The sequence below is a fragment of the Microplitis mediator genome, chromosome 9, assembly GCF_029852145.1.
Source record: "Microplitis mediator isolate UGA2020A chromosome 9, iyMicMedi2.1, whole genome shotgun sequence".
NCBI classification, from domain to species: Eukaryota; Metazoa; Arthropoda; class Insecta; order Hymenoptera; family Braconidae; genus Microplitis; species Microplitis mediator.
In genome coordinates, this window is record NC_079977.1 from 513965 (window position 1) to 531844 (window position 17880).

Below are 17880 nucleotides of genomic sequence, written 5' to 3' on the forward strand. Positions count from 1 at the left end.
CATTTTATCTTTCTCCTACTCTTGCTGGTTTAAGATTAGAGATCTTTTTTTGTCTTTTCTATGAATTTTTAAATTTGAAAGTTAGAAAGTTGCCCGGAGAAATTTTTTGTAGACAAGTATTTCTTTTCTGGATTTTTTTTTTTTTTTTTTTTTCAATGGGACAAAAATATATTTGAATTTTTTTCACGTCCTTGGGTATAATTTTTAGAAACCCGCCTACGCGTGACAGTCATATGATTTATAAATGTCTTGTAATAGATAAAAAAAATAATTTTGTGTAAAATTATGCTTAAGAATTTTGGAAAAAATTTTTTTCCAAAATTTCCTGAAATTTTAAGATTTCATTTTTTTTTTATTTTTATTGAGGGATTGAAATTTAAAAAATTTCTAGAAAATTTAATTACCGCAGGATTTTAATTAAAAATAAAAAAATGCATAAAATATTTTCAAAAATAATAAATATTTTTTTTTTATGAGAAAAGTTTTAACACGTCATTGAAGTAGTGAACTACTGAAGTTTTCGTTTGAATAAAAGGGTGAGGGTTCAAAATAGCGTTATTTTCTCATGACGAGCATACAGAAAAGATTAAACGGAGCCAAGAAATGCGTGGATTTATTCTTTGAACAATGTCATTGTCCGTTTATCGCAACAGCAAGCACTGAGAAGAAACAAAGCAATATATTTAACACGAGAAAAGTACTGAAGATAAAACGATATAGCAACCGATCTGCCGATTTCACGCTTGCATTCATAAATATTTATCTCATACCCTTCTCAGCTATTCTATTTTTATTATTATTATTATTATTTTTCCTTTCTTTACTTTCTTTTTACTTAAACTTCATACCATACGTGATACAACTGTCTGATCGACAAAATCCTTTTCTACTTACACTCGATGACATTTCGAAAAACAAGATAAACTTATATATATATATATATATTTTTTTTTTTTTCATATCTGATATTATAGATATGAAAAACAATCTTATTTATTATATATATATCGAGCATGCGGGTAATCGTAGGCCGGATGTACAGCACTGACAAGTTATTTTAACTCTCGTTCGGAGTCTATTTATAGATAACATAGACTGAATATCCGTTGGACTTATTTTATTTTGTCAAATGAATCTCGGGTTTAAAAAAAATTTTCTCAACAATTTTCCCGCCTTTTTTTTCAAATTTTTCGCTATTATTTTTACAAAAATTATAATCAAACTTTGGAATCGTTATAACTTGGAAACTATTGAGCGCACAAAAAAATTTGCAGAATACTTTTTTGCAGCAAATTTAATTCTCTATAAATTTGTTCTCTTACATTTTTGTCGTATCTTCAAAAAATAACTCAGAAATTCAATTTTAAGGACCGCGTATCCAAAAATAATTAACCACTTGCTCCCCTAATATTTTTTTAGTCTTCAAATTAAAATTCTGACGAATCTATCAAAAATATGACAAATATATATCAACACTTTTTTATAGGAAATTAAATCTTCTACAAAAAAGAACTCTTTGACTTTCTCCGTTAGTTTAATAGTTTAGCCACAATTTTAATTTTAAGTAAAGTGTCAAAAATTGAATTATTTAAATCAAAATTTTTTAAATTTATTTAAAAAAAAAAATTTATTTATTTTAGTAAAATGTTTCCTTGGGTGTTAGAGTGTAATAAAAGTACATTAAAGTTATTTCATTTGTACAGAGACCAGAGACAAATAATAATAGTAGAGCTAGTGTTCACAAAGACTCAGAAAATGAGATGCCGGTGGATTTTGTCCCGAGTCCATCATTGGAACAGCTCGGGATAGACCCCAGGATGCAACCAAAACCGTAAGCATAATATATATATACACATGTTATATATAAAATATACGCATGGCGACACAGCGAGTTAACATCCATTGTAAACAATCTAAACAATACTATCGCGTATAAGAACAAGAATTTTAAAAAATAAAAATAATTTATTCACAGAAATTAGTTTAATTTATAAAAATATATATAATCTAATTCTAGAACAAAAAATGATTATTTTAGTCCAAGATGTTGAGGTGACGTAAATTAAAAGTTTACTTTGTAAAACAGGAAATTATAAATTTCAATTGAGAAATCAACTTTTTTATAGAAAATCAACATTAATATGACATATGATGAATTTTATATATTAATCTAGATGTCAAAGTGATTTATAACCGAATGTTATTAGACGAATTTTTTTTATTATTATTAAAAAAAAAATTAATATCTCATTTTTTGACTTTTTTACCTCTGTCATTTTTAATGGAAATAAAAATGGGAATTTGTAAATATTTTGAATAATTAATGGCACTTATTAAATTTTTTTATTATTAGATAAAAAATAAAATTTTATTTTTAAATTAGTTTAGGATGCGAGGAAAATAAAAATTATTTTTTCTCTTTCAGACCGAGTTACACTTTACGCATAAATTTATGTCACGTTCTCATAACTAGATTAGCTATATATGTACATATATAGCTACATATATGTATGTATCGTAGGGATTTATTGAAAAAACGTGAGGATGATTCTATAGCAATCAAATATGCTGTGAAATGTTGAATCAAATAGAGAAATTTCTACACAACCTTTTTTATATATTTATATGTATGATTGATGTACTATATATTCATTTTCATCGTGTTTCATATATCAATTTTTAATGCTCAGAGAATATTATTTAGATCCCGAGGCCTGAACCTTGGATTAAATTCATGATTATTTGGATCAAAGTTCAAAAATTAAATTTTCAAAATTTTTATTTTAATAAATTTTGATAAATTATTATTATTAACAGTGAAATGTCATTGAGGATGAGAAAATTATTTGGAATCTCTTCAAATAAAATAACTGAGTGGATAAGTTGGTTAATTAAAATAATTGACAAAGCGAAACAGTATGAAAAATATTTACGTCAAGGTCTTGAAGTAATAAAGACATTAATAGAAGCAGTACAGTACATAAAGAGAAAAAAAGAATTAGATCATGCATTTCTTCAAGGAAATCAAGTTTTACTTCCAGTATGTAAATTTAAAATTTAAATTAAGGGGGATAGCCACTATGAAATTTCAAAAAAAAAAAATTTTTTTTTTATTAAATCAAAGTGTATATGTTCAAAAATATGCATCTAGAGTTTTATATGAAAATTCTGAATATTTTTAAAGTTATAGTCATTTTTGTGACAGCGCGTCAACTGACCGCTGCATCGACTAAAAACTTTAAACGCATTTTTCTCGAAAGTACTTTTTTTGAACTGGTGGCATCTGTAATTTGCATAAATATCAACCGATTCGCAACTTTTTTTTTGCCGTATTCGTCTATTCAGTAGCTAAAGTTGCACGTAGGGGATTTTGAAAATTTTGATTTTTAAGATTTTTTAGGGCCGTTTGAATCCAAAAAAATGAGAAAAAATAACGAAAAAATTTTTAATATGTCGCCATTTTTTTTCAAATCCAAATTTTCAAAATCCCCTAAGTGCAACGATAACCACATGCATACAGATTACAACGCCGTTTGGTTTTTTTGTTTCTGATAATCCGTTTTTGAGTTAGAGATGACACCGTGGTAGGGGAAATTTTTTTGTTGCTCCACAAAAATGCTTATAACTTTGTAACAACATGATATTTTTTAATGAAAATTTAGGAAAATTATCTTCAATGTATACTTTATAAAACAAAAAAACCCGATCCCCAAATTCTTTTATTATTCCAGTAAAAAAAATTCCCGAAAATCACCTATTTTTTCGATCCTCACAGTGGCTATCCCCCTTAAAGGCTGCTTGATAAAGAGTTTCAGATAATGAATTTTTTTGTTAACGATCAATTAATTTTTTTTAAAAGGGTAGAAGACCTATTGAAGAATTGGCAATCGGAAAAGTAAAAAAAAAAAAAGGTAAATTAAAATAAAATAAAATTTAATTTGAATTCTAACGTTATTGATTTAAAAAACCCCATCTCTATTGTCAAAGTCACGTAATAGATACCTTGAATGGTCTTGATATTGTCTGAACCTTTATCCCACTTGAATGAACCTTTGAGCAGCTTTCAACATTACTCGAACAAGGGGATGAAGGATCGTGTTAATGACACTGGAGAAATTGGGGAGAGAAAATTGTAGAGAGAGACAGAAAAATTATTATTATTTATTTTTTTGTCCTCAATATTTTTTTTATTCCAGTTTCGTTTTATCAGAAATTAATAAAATTTTTTTCTTCGGGTAAATTAAAAAAAAAATTTATTTTATAAAAACTTTTCTACCAGTCATTGGTTGTAAGAATTGCAGAACACGCTGCAAATACGATATTATGAGTCAGAATAATTTCTTATTCAGAGCATACGCCGTCTTGTCGCGAATCATTTTTTTTACCCCAAGTTATTTGTGTCATAAAATATTTTCTCAACCCCAACTTGCTAGTCATTTCAAAGTCATTTTTTTTTATTAAATATATGAGATAAGAATTTTTTTCAATTTATCCGAATTTTGGAATTTTTTTTTGAAATTTTTGAAACTGAACGCGGTCGTGTCGGTACTCATTTGAAAAGATTCTTTACCGGAAATATTAATGGGCCACAATAAAAAAATCTGATAATTTTTTTTTAAATTACACGGAGAAAAAAGTATAGTAAAAATTACAATACTATAGTAAAATTTACTAACAGATATGAAAAAATACATTCTGTATTGTAATTATTACTAAACGTTTAGTAAAATTTACTAGTTAGTAATAATTACATAATAAGATATTAAAAATTACTATACGTAATGTATTTTTTGCTAAGACGATTATATTTTTTACTATTTGCATAGTAAATTTTACTATCAAGTACTATTAATAAATACGAATTTAAGAAAGTAAATTTTCTAATACAATACAGGATTTGTTACTATACAAAATATTAAAAATTACTATACGCAATGTATTTTTTGCTAAAACGATTATATTTTTTTACTATCTGTATAGTAAATTCTACTATGTATAGATAAAATTAAAAGTTGGTGGGGATAGCATATACAAAGATGTATTACAAGTTCTGAAACTTTTGTTCAAAGGACACGTCGGGCCGTCAGACATTGGAAAGGACTCGCGCGCGGGAGATCAGGGTTCGAATCTCGGTTGAATCAAGTGATTTTTTAAAAAACAAAAATCCACACCAACACCAATACAGATGACAGAAATAATAATAATAATAATCAATAATAATAAAAAGTTAAAAAACTATTAAAAATTTAATTTTATTTTTTTCCATTCTAATATAGTAAAATTTACTAAACGGGATAGTAAAATTTACTAAACGACTTGTATAATATGCTAATCTGTTTATGAATTTTCCATATAAATCATAAGAGTTTCAAGATTACTATCCAAATTTAGTAATTATTCTCATATTTTTTAGTAAAATGTACTATATTTTTTTCTCCGTGTGAAAAATAAAAATTTGAAATTTCAGAGAGACCGAAGCGAAAGTACGAGATCAATAAACCATCAAAAGTACGAAAGCCAAATAAAATGAAAAGTGATAACAAAATATCAATGAGGCTTTTACAAAGAGAAGAGTCAGTGTTAAATGAGAGCCAAAGGAAGATAATCGATAAACCACAATGGCGTCACTTAACAAATGATACGACAGAAGAAAAAGATTCAAGTCAAGTGAAAGATGTTATGGAAACATCAAAGAAAATTTCCTGCCCGATTGGAGTAACTTGGACGCCGAAAGAATTCAAAAAGAAGGACAAAAAAACAGAGACAGAGACAGAGGCGGAGGACCGCGGGGAGGGTGCCAGAGAAAACTTTCCAGAAGTTCAAGTAATTTTTTTATAATAATTTTATTTTCTTTGAAATTTTATTTTATTCTTTGGAATTCAACTTTTATCTCAACTCGAAAAATTTTTCTGCGCTTGTCTGTCGATAAAAAAATTTAACTCAATTAAAAGTAACAAGTGCTTCATCTTGTCGTTACTCGGCGAGTTTAAAAAAGATAAAAATCGAATGGAAGACGAATTATTCAAATTTTTTAAACTATTGAGCAAATTAATTTGTCCCATTAATTATTATTGGCTCTCGCTATTAATATTGATTGACATATTTTTATAGACTTGCTCATTGCCGATTAAGAGCAAAGAAGAATTTGAGGAATTATTAAAGAGACTTAAAGATGAGGCAGCTATTTATCATTCGCTTTGTGGACGCTGGAAGAAAATTAACGAACAGGTTTGTTAATTATTTTCCCGAGGGAAAGCGGGGTAACCGAACCGGAAATAAAATAATACACGGAAAGAAAATTATGGGAAGTTTTGCTATGCATTATGGGAATGGTTCCCATAATGGTATGGGAATAGTACCTATACTACTATAGGGATGGTTCCCATATATTATGGGAACCATCCCCATAATAGTATGAGAATAGTTCCCATACCATTATGGGAACGGTTCCCATATTGGTATAGGAACTATTCCTATAATATTGTGGGAACTATTCCCATAATGTTATGGGAACCATCCTTATAATATCATAAAATTTTTTTTTTGCACAATAGTGTAGAAATTTCCCAAAATTTAAATTTTCTTGAATGTTTTGTGCTGACAAAAAATTCTTGTTAAAAATTTCAATGTTTTTTTTCCAAATACGATTTTTTTTTCAATGTTTGAATTTTTGTTTTTATGTTTAATAATATTTCTGTGTATTGTAGAAGTGATTACCACACTTCTTTAAAATAATTTTTTCATGATAATATGGGAACCATTCCCGTAATATTATAGGAATGGTTCCTATAATAGTATGGGAAATATTCCCATAATATTATGGGAGTGATTCCTATAATGGTATACGAACCATTCCAATTGCATTATGGGAATCATTCCCATAATATTATGGGGATATGTTCCCGTACTATTATAGGAACCATTCTTATAATATTATGGGAATGGTTCCTATAATTTATAGGAACCATTCCCATAAATTATAGGAATGATTCCCATAATATTATAGAAAGTATTCCTATAAATTATAGGAACCATTCCTATAATTATAGGAATCATTCCTATAGTGTTATGGGTATCATTCCCATAATTATAGGAATAGTTCCTATAATTATGGGAAACATTCCTATAATTATAGGAACCGCTCCCATAATTTATGGTCGTAATTCCTATGATGGTATAGGAAAAAATTTCACAAAATTATGGGAACCGCTGCCATAATTTTCATTCCGTGTAGTTACGGAAATTTTAAGGACTTAAGTCAAAAAAAGTACAAAGAATTTTGATTCTGTAGTTTTTTTGAAAATTAAATTTAAAAAATTATTTTTCCCGCCATTTCAGACGAAACTCTTAAAAAAATCTGGTTACAAAAATTTATATATACAAGAAATCAATTTATGATAACAAATTTATCAGAAAAAAAATTTCTTTCTATTGCGAGACTTGTAAATAAAATAAACTTTTAAATTTCTTTAGATGGTCAAGCAAATAATTGACCGAACGGTTTTCCCCCCAGACGAGTTGTTCGAAGACACAGAAGTACTTCGCTACCGATCTTATAACGCAAATTCAATGCTAACTGATGACTGGAGTCTCGATTTGAGTGATAATGAGCCCTCATTACAAGATCAGACACATCGAGAGCTATTGATTCACGACAATAAGAGCAAATTATACTTCAACTTACAGTAAAATCACTCGATAAAGGAACTCGAGCATTGCAATGTAGGGCAGAGCTGTATCAGGAAGTAATAATAATTATCATAATTACCAGATAAATTATGCATGATTAAATTTTTTAACTTTTCTAGCCGTCCAGGACTTTTTCTAGTTTATTTTTGAGGTGGACTTTTTTTAATGTCAGACCCGATAGCATTGAGATCGAAGCGACATCGAAAGAGTCGTTTGATCCGCGTGGGAATAAACTTTCCGTTGTACAGGAACTCGTTCTTAAAGTTATATTTTATACCCTCTAGCCTCTTAAATCCAAAAGAATGAGTTCATTTTATTTAGTTTTTACTTAAATTTTTTTCGTAACATTATTTATTTATTTAACTTCTATCGGTAGTACTTGGCTTCAATAAACCGTTGGCATGAAACTCTAAAAACCCTTGGAAATGTAATTGTCGAGAACGCTTTTGATCGATCCACTCAATTCTATTCCTTCTAATTAACTCTTTCGAATGAGAAAGAAATAAGTATATATATATATTTATATTGAGTGGATGGTATACTTGCTCTAGGTCTCGCTTTATTCCGATTACTTTTATATCTCTATTATATATTTTTATTTAATAAAATTTTAAATATTTTTCTCTTTAAACTATTCGAAAATTTTCAAATTTACGTTTCAGAAAATATAAAGTTATAAAATAGAAGCATAAAAAAATTGTACCCAGTAGGGTGGCCCAAAAAAACCGACTATTTTTTTTTTCGAGTCTCTAATGAAAATTTGTTAGTTTAAGATGTTTTAAGAAGCCTCTCCAAAAATCAGCTCGATAAAAAATTTTCAAGAGGTCGCTCACGAATTTTGAAAATATAAAAAATAATCGAAATTAGGATTTTTTGTTTCTGAATTTTTTCTTCCTCGTGGCAGCAATATTTTATATCTGTAAAATTATGACTATGCTGAAAATTTCAGCTCAATATTTAAATATTTAAACGGCGCTCAAGAATTTTGAATATTAACTGATAATATGTAACTAATACTTTGAATTAGTTTTTGTATTTTTTTATAACTCAATTACTGTCATTTCACTTAAATATAACTTTTGCATAACCGAAAATATACAGGACAGTCTTAAACAATAAAATTGGGTAAGTTTTGAATAAGCAAAAAAACCCAAAAATTGAATTAAAAAATAAAAAAGTATGTAAATAACTTATTATTTATATTTCTCGGGTTGTATTTTTATTCATTATGATACAAATTGATGGTAAAAAAATTGAGAAGGTTTATTATTAATATTCAAGGGTCGCTCGAAAACATCCAAGAGACAGTACTCGGAAACATTCAAAATTCTTGAGCGACGTTTAAATATTTTAATTTTGAGCTGAAATTTTCAGGGTAGTCATGATTTCATAAATATAAACTATAGCTGCCACGAGAAAGAAGAAATTTAGAACAAAAAAATCCTAATTTCGATCATTTTTGATATTTTCAAAATTCGTGAGCGACCTCTTGAAAATTTTTTGTCGAGCTGATTTTTGGAGAGGCGTCTTGAAACATCTTAAACCAAAAAATTTTCATTAGAGACTCGAAAAAAAAATAGTCGGTTTTTTGGGCCACCCTAGTACCCAGTGATCAAAAGCTACAAAAAATAAATGCCGGCTTAAGGGGGTCGTGTTCCAGCCTCCCCCATAGAATCATTAATTAAAAAAAACTTTGAAAACATTAAAATTAATCCAGAGAAATCGGTAGAGATCTGAATCCAAATGAATAAATTTCCCGGCAATTTGACTTGAGCTGCTGATAAAAAGTTGTTTATTGGTTTTTATCTTTATATCGCACTATATATTAAGTAACTTTTCTATTCTTCCGTTGTATCCTAGTTTTTTTGACTAAGAAAATATAACTTGAGTCATTGGATATTTTTGTATGGAGATTTGTAGTCGTTTTGTGGTTTCCGATAGTTGCGATAAATTTTCTAGTCTTTCGTATTTATAAGCTTGTAGGTGTGTTGTCTGTATGTGTGTGTACTGGAAACTTTGTTCCCTTGTCCCATTTCAGTCAGCCAGAGCTTTTGTGTATGTCTAATGCTGCGCATCTGCTTTGTTTGAAGCTCATAAACACACGGGGAAAACTTTTCACGCTTTATAAATAAATTTTATATATATTTTATTTGTTTCGGCAATATTTTTCTTACATTCTATTTTAAACAACTCTATTTTGTAAACTATTGTTCTATAACTTTTTTATTTTTTATCAAAAATACTTCGATACAAAAAAATACAATAGCAAATAAATTTTAATAAAAATATATGACAGTATTTTTATATTTTTATTTAAGCTCAAAATATTTTGTCGTCAAATTAAAGTAAAAAAAAAAAATAATCGACTGTAATATGTATAATAAAACTGAAATTTAAACCGTTAACTTTAACCAAATTTTGAAAATGTGTCAAAAAGATAAATATAATAATAAACAAACACTTTGAAAATTAAACCCAACTATTAAATTGAATTTATAAAATAATTAAACATAATTAACTTAATCACATACGACAGTTAACTCGGGTTTCAAAAGCAAAGCAACAAAAACCCATTAAATTTTACCGTGACAAAAAAAATAAAAAAAATGTACATTTAAATTTAACAGGAAAATAAGTAAATAAATAAATAAATGCATAAATAAACATCGATGGAGTACGTTATCAAAAAGTAAGTGAGGAGTGAAATACACGGAAATGGAAAAGCCAACACCCCCATGGAACGCATGCGTAGACGTGGAACCACGCGTTGGTTTATCTCCTCGTAATATATACCATGAAAATTTATCTATCTCCCTCGATCTATTCTCTCGCGTCTCTGCTATTCCCTCTCATCGAACTCTTTCTCTCTCTCTCTGCTCAACTCTACTCTACTCTGCACCCTCAGCACGAAGCGCCGCACACATTCTTCCTCTTCTTCCTCATCTTCTCTTCTCTTCGGTTCTCTTCTTACTCTCAAACTCTCTACTACATCCACCGTATTCTCACCCTCGTTGCGCGTTATTCTCATCTTGCTTACACTCACGCGCAATACAAATCTCTCGTCAACTGACTAGAGCTGCCACCACTTTAACTGTACTACCTCGTCAAATTTTGGCTCCAGTACTCGCACGATTCTCCGGTCTCGCGGTACTTCTCTCTACTATACAAGAGAGTCACTGTCACATTTTCATTTACACACGACATTTTTATTTACCAACACTCTTATCAGTATTTTTAAAAATTAAAAAAAAAAAAATTTCCCTTTTTCTCAAAAATTTTCATTCATTTTCAAAAATTTGAGCCGTCAAAAATAATTTTAAAAGTCGGAGTGAATTTTCCTTAAATAATTTTTTTTTGTGATAAACTTTTTTTGATTTTTTTTTTTTATAATTAATTTTTTGAACTTTTTTGAATGTGGGTGATAGTGCGATTTTTGAAAAATAATTAAAAAAAAATAATAACAATGATAATGTGCGATTTAATTATAAAAATATGATAAATGATGACTTTTGACGGACACGTTAATTTTTTATACCACGTGTCAACGAGTGTCTGGTTAATGGACATTTCCTTGATGATTATTACATGACATTTGAAATTTATCGATAAAATTTATACAGGTATTATTCAAATTTAAATTTTCCTATGATTAAAAAATTAATTATTCATTTCTTAGTTGATTGATTTTTTTTGAGAATTGAATAATTTATATTTATTTAAAATTTATTGTAATTTTTAATAGAAATTTAACTATTGTCCGTTAAGAATAATCTGGAAAAAAAATTTTTATCACAATGGGTCTTTGTGAGGTTTCAAAAATGCTGGTTCAAAAATTTATTTATGGGACATAAAATGCCTTAGGATAAATCCTGTAATTCTAGACGGATTGAATAGAAATTTTATGTATAGGGCAGGATGGAAAATTTCTCTTTTTACATTATATATAATAATAATAATAATAATAATAATAATAATAATGATAATAATAAAAATTTGGTTGAGATGAAAAAAAAAAATTGAGCTTTACATATAAAGATTTTGAATTAAAATTACGACTAAACTATTGCACTTATGAAAAAAGTTAATGAATACTTTTTTGTAGGAAATTTCATTTCCTATCAAATTGCACAGGAACATATTTTCCGTAATTTCAATAGTTTAGTCAGAATATTAATTTGAAGACATTAACAAATTTATGGACTCAATTTTTCACGATGATTATATATGAGGTCGTTCAAATTAAAATTATGAGTTATTGATTGAAGATACGATGAAAATGAACGGAAACAAATTTGTAGGAAATTGAATTTCCTAAAAAAAAAGATTCTTAAGATTTTTCCGTAATCTCAATAATTTATGAGTTATATCAAATTTAATGTAATTAAAAATTCTTGATAATTAAAAATTTATAAAATTTATTTTTTCCCGCCATTAAGCAGTAGATTTAAAAAAAAATAGCTGCCAAATAACATAATAAATTTGATAAGAATATTTGAATATTCATGAGTCGTTAAAAAAAATTATTTGATTTAAAAAAAAAAGTTGAAGATACGAGAGCGGAAAAAAAAAAATTAAAAAAAGTTTGAAGGCTAATAGAAATAAATAATGAGCTTGTAAAGTAAAAATGACGTTAATAAATGTAAATTTTAACGAGATAAAAAGTAAATGATGATTACTTATTGGTAGACTGAAATGAATGGAATGTACGTGCAGTAGCAATTAAAAATTTTTCTTCACCTTTTCTCTTATGAACGCTAGTGAACAGAAATTATGGATGATAGCAATAATTGCTCGTTAGTTAATAAAAATTTTAATTACACTAGATAAAAATTTGTTATCATACATGACTATTTTTAATTTTATTTAATTTTAGTTTTTAAAACAATAATTAAATTAATTACAACAAATAAACAAGTGAAATTTGGGAATAATTTTAATTGGCTAATTACATTCTACATTCGATTCATACTCGATTTAATTCCGATTGTATTAATAGCCAATTACATTTAATGACGATACTGTTAATTAAATATATTTGTACTGAGTGATATAAAATAATGACGGAAAAAAATGTAAATTATGAATGAGGAAGTTCTTTAAATTTCGATGTGGGACAAGTTGACAATGATCATTAAAAATTCACTTTACTATCATTATTATTCTCATTGTTGTCTTCTTTAGGTAACCAAGTAAGCAATAATCTCTTTTATGTCTCTGATATTGCAGAGGAACTGCAATAAAGTAGAACTGGCACTTTGCTATTGGCTGAGCTGATAGTGAAGTTAACAATTTTTTTTTTTTTTTTTGTTACTTAATTCGTACTCCCATTACTGGCCATGCAGAAATTTCATTTCGAGCAACTGATAATACGGTTGAATCAACGGGTTCAAAGTAACAAAAGAGAATTAAAGATCATATGGAAATATATATAAACATATAGAAATTCCAATCAATCGTTAAAATAATTTATTAATTTTTTGTTTATTTTAAAAATCTAATTTTCAATTAAAATAACTCAGATAATAGTGAGTTTTAAAAAAAATTCACAGAATACTTTTTTGTAGCAAATTTAATTCTCTACAAATATGTTCCTATACATTTTTATCATATCTTCATAAAATAGCTCAGAAATTCTATTTTTCGGACTGCGTTCCCAAAAATAATCAACCCCTTACTCCCTTAATATTTTTTCAGCCTTCAAATCAAAATTCTGACTAAACTATCAAAAATATGACAAATATATATTATTACTTTTTTGTAGATAATTAAATTTCCTACAAAAAAGTATTCTTTCATTTTTTTCCTAAGTTCAATAGTTTAGTCACAAATTTGATTCAAAGTCTTGTAAAAAATTAGTCATCATTATCAATGATCGTAAATAATTAATTGAATACAAATAAATAATAAGCGATAAGTTATTTAGTTGTAATAGAGTGATATCATTCATCATATATATATATAGATGAGGAAACCACAAGAGTGAGAAAGCAAGTAGTCATATCAGGGAGTAGAAAGTGCCAATATCAGAATAGCATTGCAAGTAGATACGGTCAATTCAAGACAGACTAAACTAAACAGGACCGAGTAGATAGATACAGACATGCTCAGGCATCATTCTCCTTCACACTACACCCACACACACATATATATATATATATATATATATATAGATGTGTATCTGGCATTGATTATATGTAAACAGCTAATATGATTAATAGTATAGGGTAAAATCAAGCTTATTGGATGGGTCAGTTAATTGGATCCTCTACCGTAAAATAATTAACTCTAACAATATATTTTCTGATAGTTCAATTCCCAGATGTAATAAAAAAAAATATATCTAGATTCAATGATCCATAGTATAACGAATTAAATAACGAATAGTGAAATCATTAAAGCGATTATACAAGTTTCAATTGATTAAATAATTTGAATCAATCGTTATTTTATTTTATGTCCAACAGGATATTTTTTATTGTAAATATTTATTCGGGCGTTAAAATAAAGTTATAAATTTACACAACAATAAAGCTTACAATGTTCGAAAACAAAACAAATTAAATGCGACGCTATAAAATATAACTTGTCAATTTATTTTATATATTTTTGTTTTTTTTCTTTTATAAAATATTTCATTTCGACATCTTTCATTATATCATTGTCCATCGAGTTTTTATTGAGAATGAGACACGCCTCGTGAGTGGATGGCTTTCGTCTGTCGATAATCATTTTTTTTCACGACTATTGAGTGTCTGGCTTATCTCAAGTCCTTTATTATTTTTATTATATAGACACGATTTATTTTATTTTGAATTATTCACCAGACATTTCGTTAATCATTAATTTTTATGTGAGTTACAGTAACCAGCTCTCAAATTATTTTATTCAAAATTTAAACGTCAAAAATGTATTTATTGGAAAATTAATAATTTATGTACTTGAAATTTTGTAATTTCACTGCTTTAAGGTGACTTAAGGGGTAATTGGGTCGGCTGAAATTTTCGGCTGACATACTATCACTTATGTGAAAGATTTCCGAAATCTAGATCTAGTAGATTTTTTATTTTTCATTTTGTTTTTTTATTTTCGTTCCACGAAAAACGTTACAATTTTCAAGTGCATAAGTATTCATCCCGGGTAAAAATATTTGAGTGAAAAGATGTTGAAAAAAGCCCGAGAAGTCTACACGGAGATGAAAATATAGTAAATTTTACTAAAAAATATGAGAATAATTACTAAATTTGGATAGTAATCTTGAAATGCTTATGATTTCTATGAAAAATTAATAAACAGATTAGCATATTTTACAAGTCGTTTAGTAAATTTTACTATCCCATTTAGTAAATTTTACTATCCCGTTTAGTAAATTTTACTATATTAGAATGGAAAAAAATAAAATTAAATTTTTAATAGTTTTTCAACTTTTTATTATTATTGATTATTATAATTATTATTTCTGTCATCTGTATTGGTGTTGGTGTGGATTTTTGTTTTTTAAAAAATCACTTGATTCAACCGAGATTCGAACCCTGATCTCCCGCGCGCGAGTTCTTTCCAATGTCTGACGGCCCGATGTGTCCTTTGAACAAAAGGTTCAGAACTTGTAATACATGTTTGTATATGCTATCCCCACCAACTTTTAATTTTATCTATACATAGTAGAATTTACTATACAGATAGTAAAAAAATATAATCGTGTTGGCAAAAAATACATTGCGTATAGTAATTTTTAATATTTTGTATAGTAACAAATCCTATATTGTATTAGAAAATTTACTTTCTTAAATTTGTATTTATTAATAGTACTTGATAGTAAAATTTACTATACAAATAGTAAAAAATATAATCGTCTTAGCAAAAAATACATTACGCATAGTAATTTTTAATATCTTATTATGTAATTATTACTAACTAGTAAATTTTACTAAACGTTTAGTAATAATTACAATACAGAATGTATTTTTTCATATCTGTTAGTAAATTTTACTATAGTATTGTAATTTTTACTATACTTTTTTCTCCGAGTAAATCTGGCCCAAATCACTCCGAAATTTTATTATTTTTAATAAACAGGCCGAAAATTATCCGATAAATTAGTCGGCTTTCGGCCATAATATTTTAGAAAAATTTCAAGCAACTCAATGTACAACATAAAAATTATCTGGGTATCTTTTCGGTCTGATAGCAATCTATTTATATATATTCTATATATTTGCCTACAATTTAAATTAAACAAAAATATTTCGAGTGAAGTAAAATAAATAAATATACTGTCCAATCAATATCAATATTTTAGTGTTCAGTCGACTAAAAAATATATGAAACAATAATAATAATTTGAAAATTTCCGCCCTTAATTAGTAAAAAAAATTGCTATGGAAAATTGAAATATATGAAGAAGTATATAAGCATACAAAAAATTTTAAGTGACGTCGAGTTATAATTAAGGGTCACAATGAGAAATTTTTTGATTTTTTTAATAAAATATGTTGAGTATATATAAGATAAATGTGTGATATATATATTTGTCGAGTACATATTTCAGTGGTTCTTGACTTAACTTCCCACAGTACCCACTCACTACATTTGTGATTCCACATGCTGGATTATACATAAATGCATCAGACCACTTTAAAGTAAACATTTATTCTGTACAAGTTGGTGTTTTTTGTTCGACATTAAAAATACCCGGTTATAAAATCCACTCGTACAAGAAACAAAACACTCGACTGTTTACATAAACAAACGTTTCGTTGTGTTCTATTATATTTCATATAATATATCAAGGAGGGTAGTTTTCGGTAGCGGTTATATAATACGCCGAAATTACTATCGACCAAAACTCCAAGTAAAATAGATTTGTTTTTAAATTTAATTACAACAGTCTGATTACTGGTTACTGCTACACAATATACGGGTCTAGCTGGTTATTATTTAATTATTATGTTTTAATTAAGAGAAATATGTATAGAGTATAGAATACGTCCAGTATTTTCAGCAGTGAATGAGAAAAATTATTAATTCTATAAAAAATTCAAGCCTGTGTTAATAGAGCTGCGCGATAATTAATAGAACTTGAGTTATTCACTACAGTTATTATGGAAATTAATTAATTATATTAATAATTAATGCAAAGTAATTTTTTTTACATTTGGTTCTGCTGGAAGAATGAAAAAATTTTTTAGAAAAATCTCAGGTACTGAAATTTCAGGCCAAAAATAGGCCGAGTCAATTTTCAGTCTATGAAAATTTCGGCATAATTTCGACCAAATAGGGGAGGGTGGGGCAGAGCGGCCCCCCTAAGCCAATTATTACTTTTTGTGGCTTTCAACCATAAGATCACTTTACTTTTGTCCTATTTCGAACAAATTTATGGACATTTTGCCAAAATTCTGAAAAAAAAAATTTTTTTTGTGGGGCAGAGCGACCCCCCTCCAAAAAATGATAAAAAATTTTTTTTTTCGTTTTTTTAAATGGTTTTCATCATTAAAAATGTATTTCTTTCTCTTGACAACTATTTTTGGTTTTATGTTACTCAAAAAAAATTTTTTTAGGTGTAATAAATCGTTCACTCTCGATTACCTTAATTACTAATTGTTATTTAATAAAAAAAAAAACAATTCTATAGTTTTACTTTATTTCAAAAATTTATCAACTAAAAAAAAAAATTTTATTTTTATAAATTTTTAGTGACTAAATTTGCCTCTTACATCGAGAAACAGCCGAAAAATATGAAAAAATAATTTTTTCGGAAGTCTCGGCTGGTCCATTTTGCCCCAGGTGTTATGCGCAGAGCTAGAAATGTGGAATTATAATAATTTTTTTTTAATTTGACGATAATAATATGAAAAAATCACTTTTTCAAAATTTTGGGCTTGTTCATTTTGCCCCAAATGTCATGCGTAGGGGTAAAAATGCGCAAACATATCGGATTTATAGTAATTAGTCGAACAAAAAAAAATTTTTTTTTGATCAAAATTTCAGGGGGGCCGATCTGCCCCACCCTCCCCTACTTTTACTCAGGAAGACAGTAAATTTTTTTTACTTGATTTAAATTTTATAAAAAAATATTTCCATAAAGAACTCGGAAAATTTCAAATTTCTCGAAAAAAAAATTGTCAATATATTTTATATGTATAAATTTATGTATAAATTCAAATAAATAAAATAAAATTTGCAATTCAATCTGAG

At 27.4% G+C, this 17880-nt stretch overlaps 1 protein-coding gene across 3 annotated transcripts in view; it reads left to right on the top strand.

Annotated features, from left to right (window-relative positions):
* LOC130674985 (uncharacterized) overlaps positions 1 to 17880 on the top strand; it is a 47485-nt gene that overhangs the window by 14236 nt on the left and 15369 nt on the right. Inside the window, exons 5-11 of one of the 3 annotated variants that reach the window (XR_008991193.1) lie at positions 1704 to 1831; positions 2818 to 3040; positions 3860 to 3911; positions 5468 to 5823; positions 6112 to 6228; positions 7474 to 7745; positions 7809 to 9956. Coding sequence is in view for 1 of the 3 variants with exons in the window: in XM_057480442.1 (XP_057336425.1) it covers positions 1704 to 1831; positions 2818 to 3040; positions 3860 to 3911; positions 5468 to 5823; positions 6112 to 6228; positions 7474 to 7689 (1092 nt within the window). In the remaining 2 variants the exon portion in view is untranslated. Of the gene's footprint in view, positions 1 to 1703; positions 1832 to 2817; positions 3041 to 3859; positions 3912 to 5467; positions 5824 to 6111; positions 6229 to 7473; positions 7746 to 7808; positions 9957 to 17880 lie in introns of those variants that run through there. The other 2 variants (XM_057480442.1, XR_008991192.1) reach the window with 2 other exon arrangements.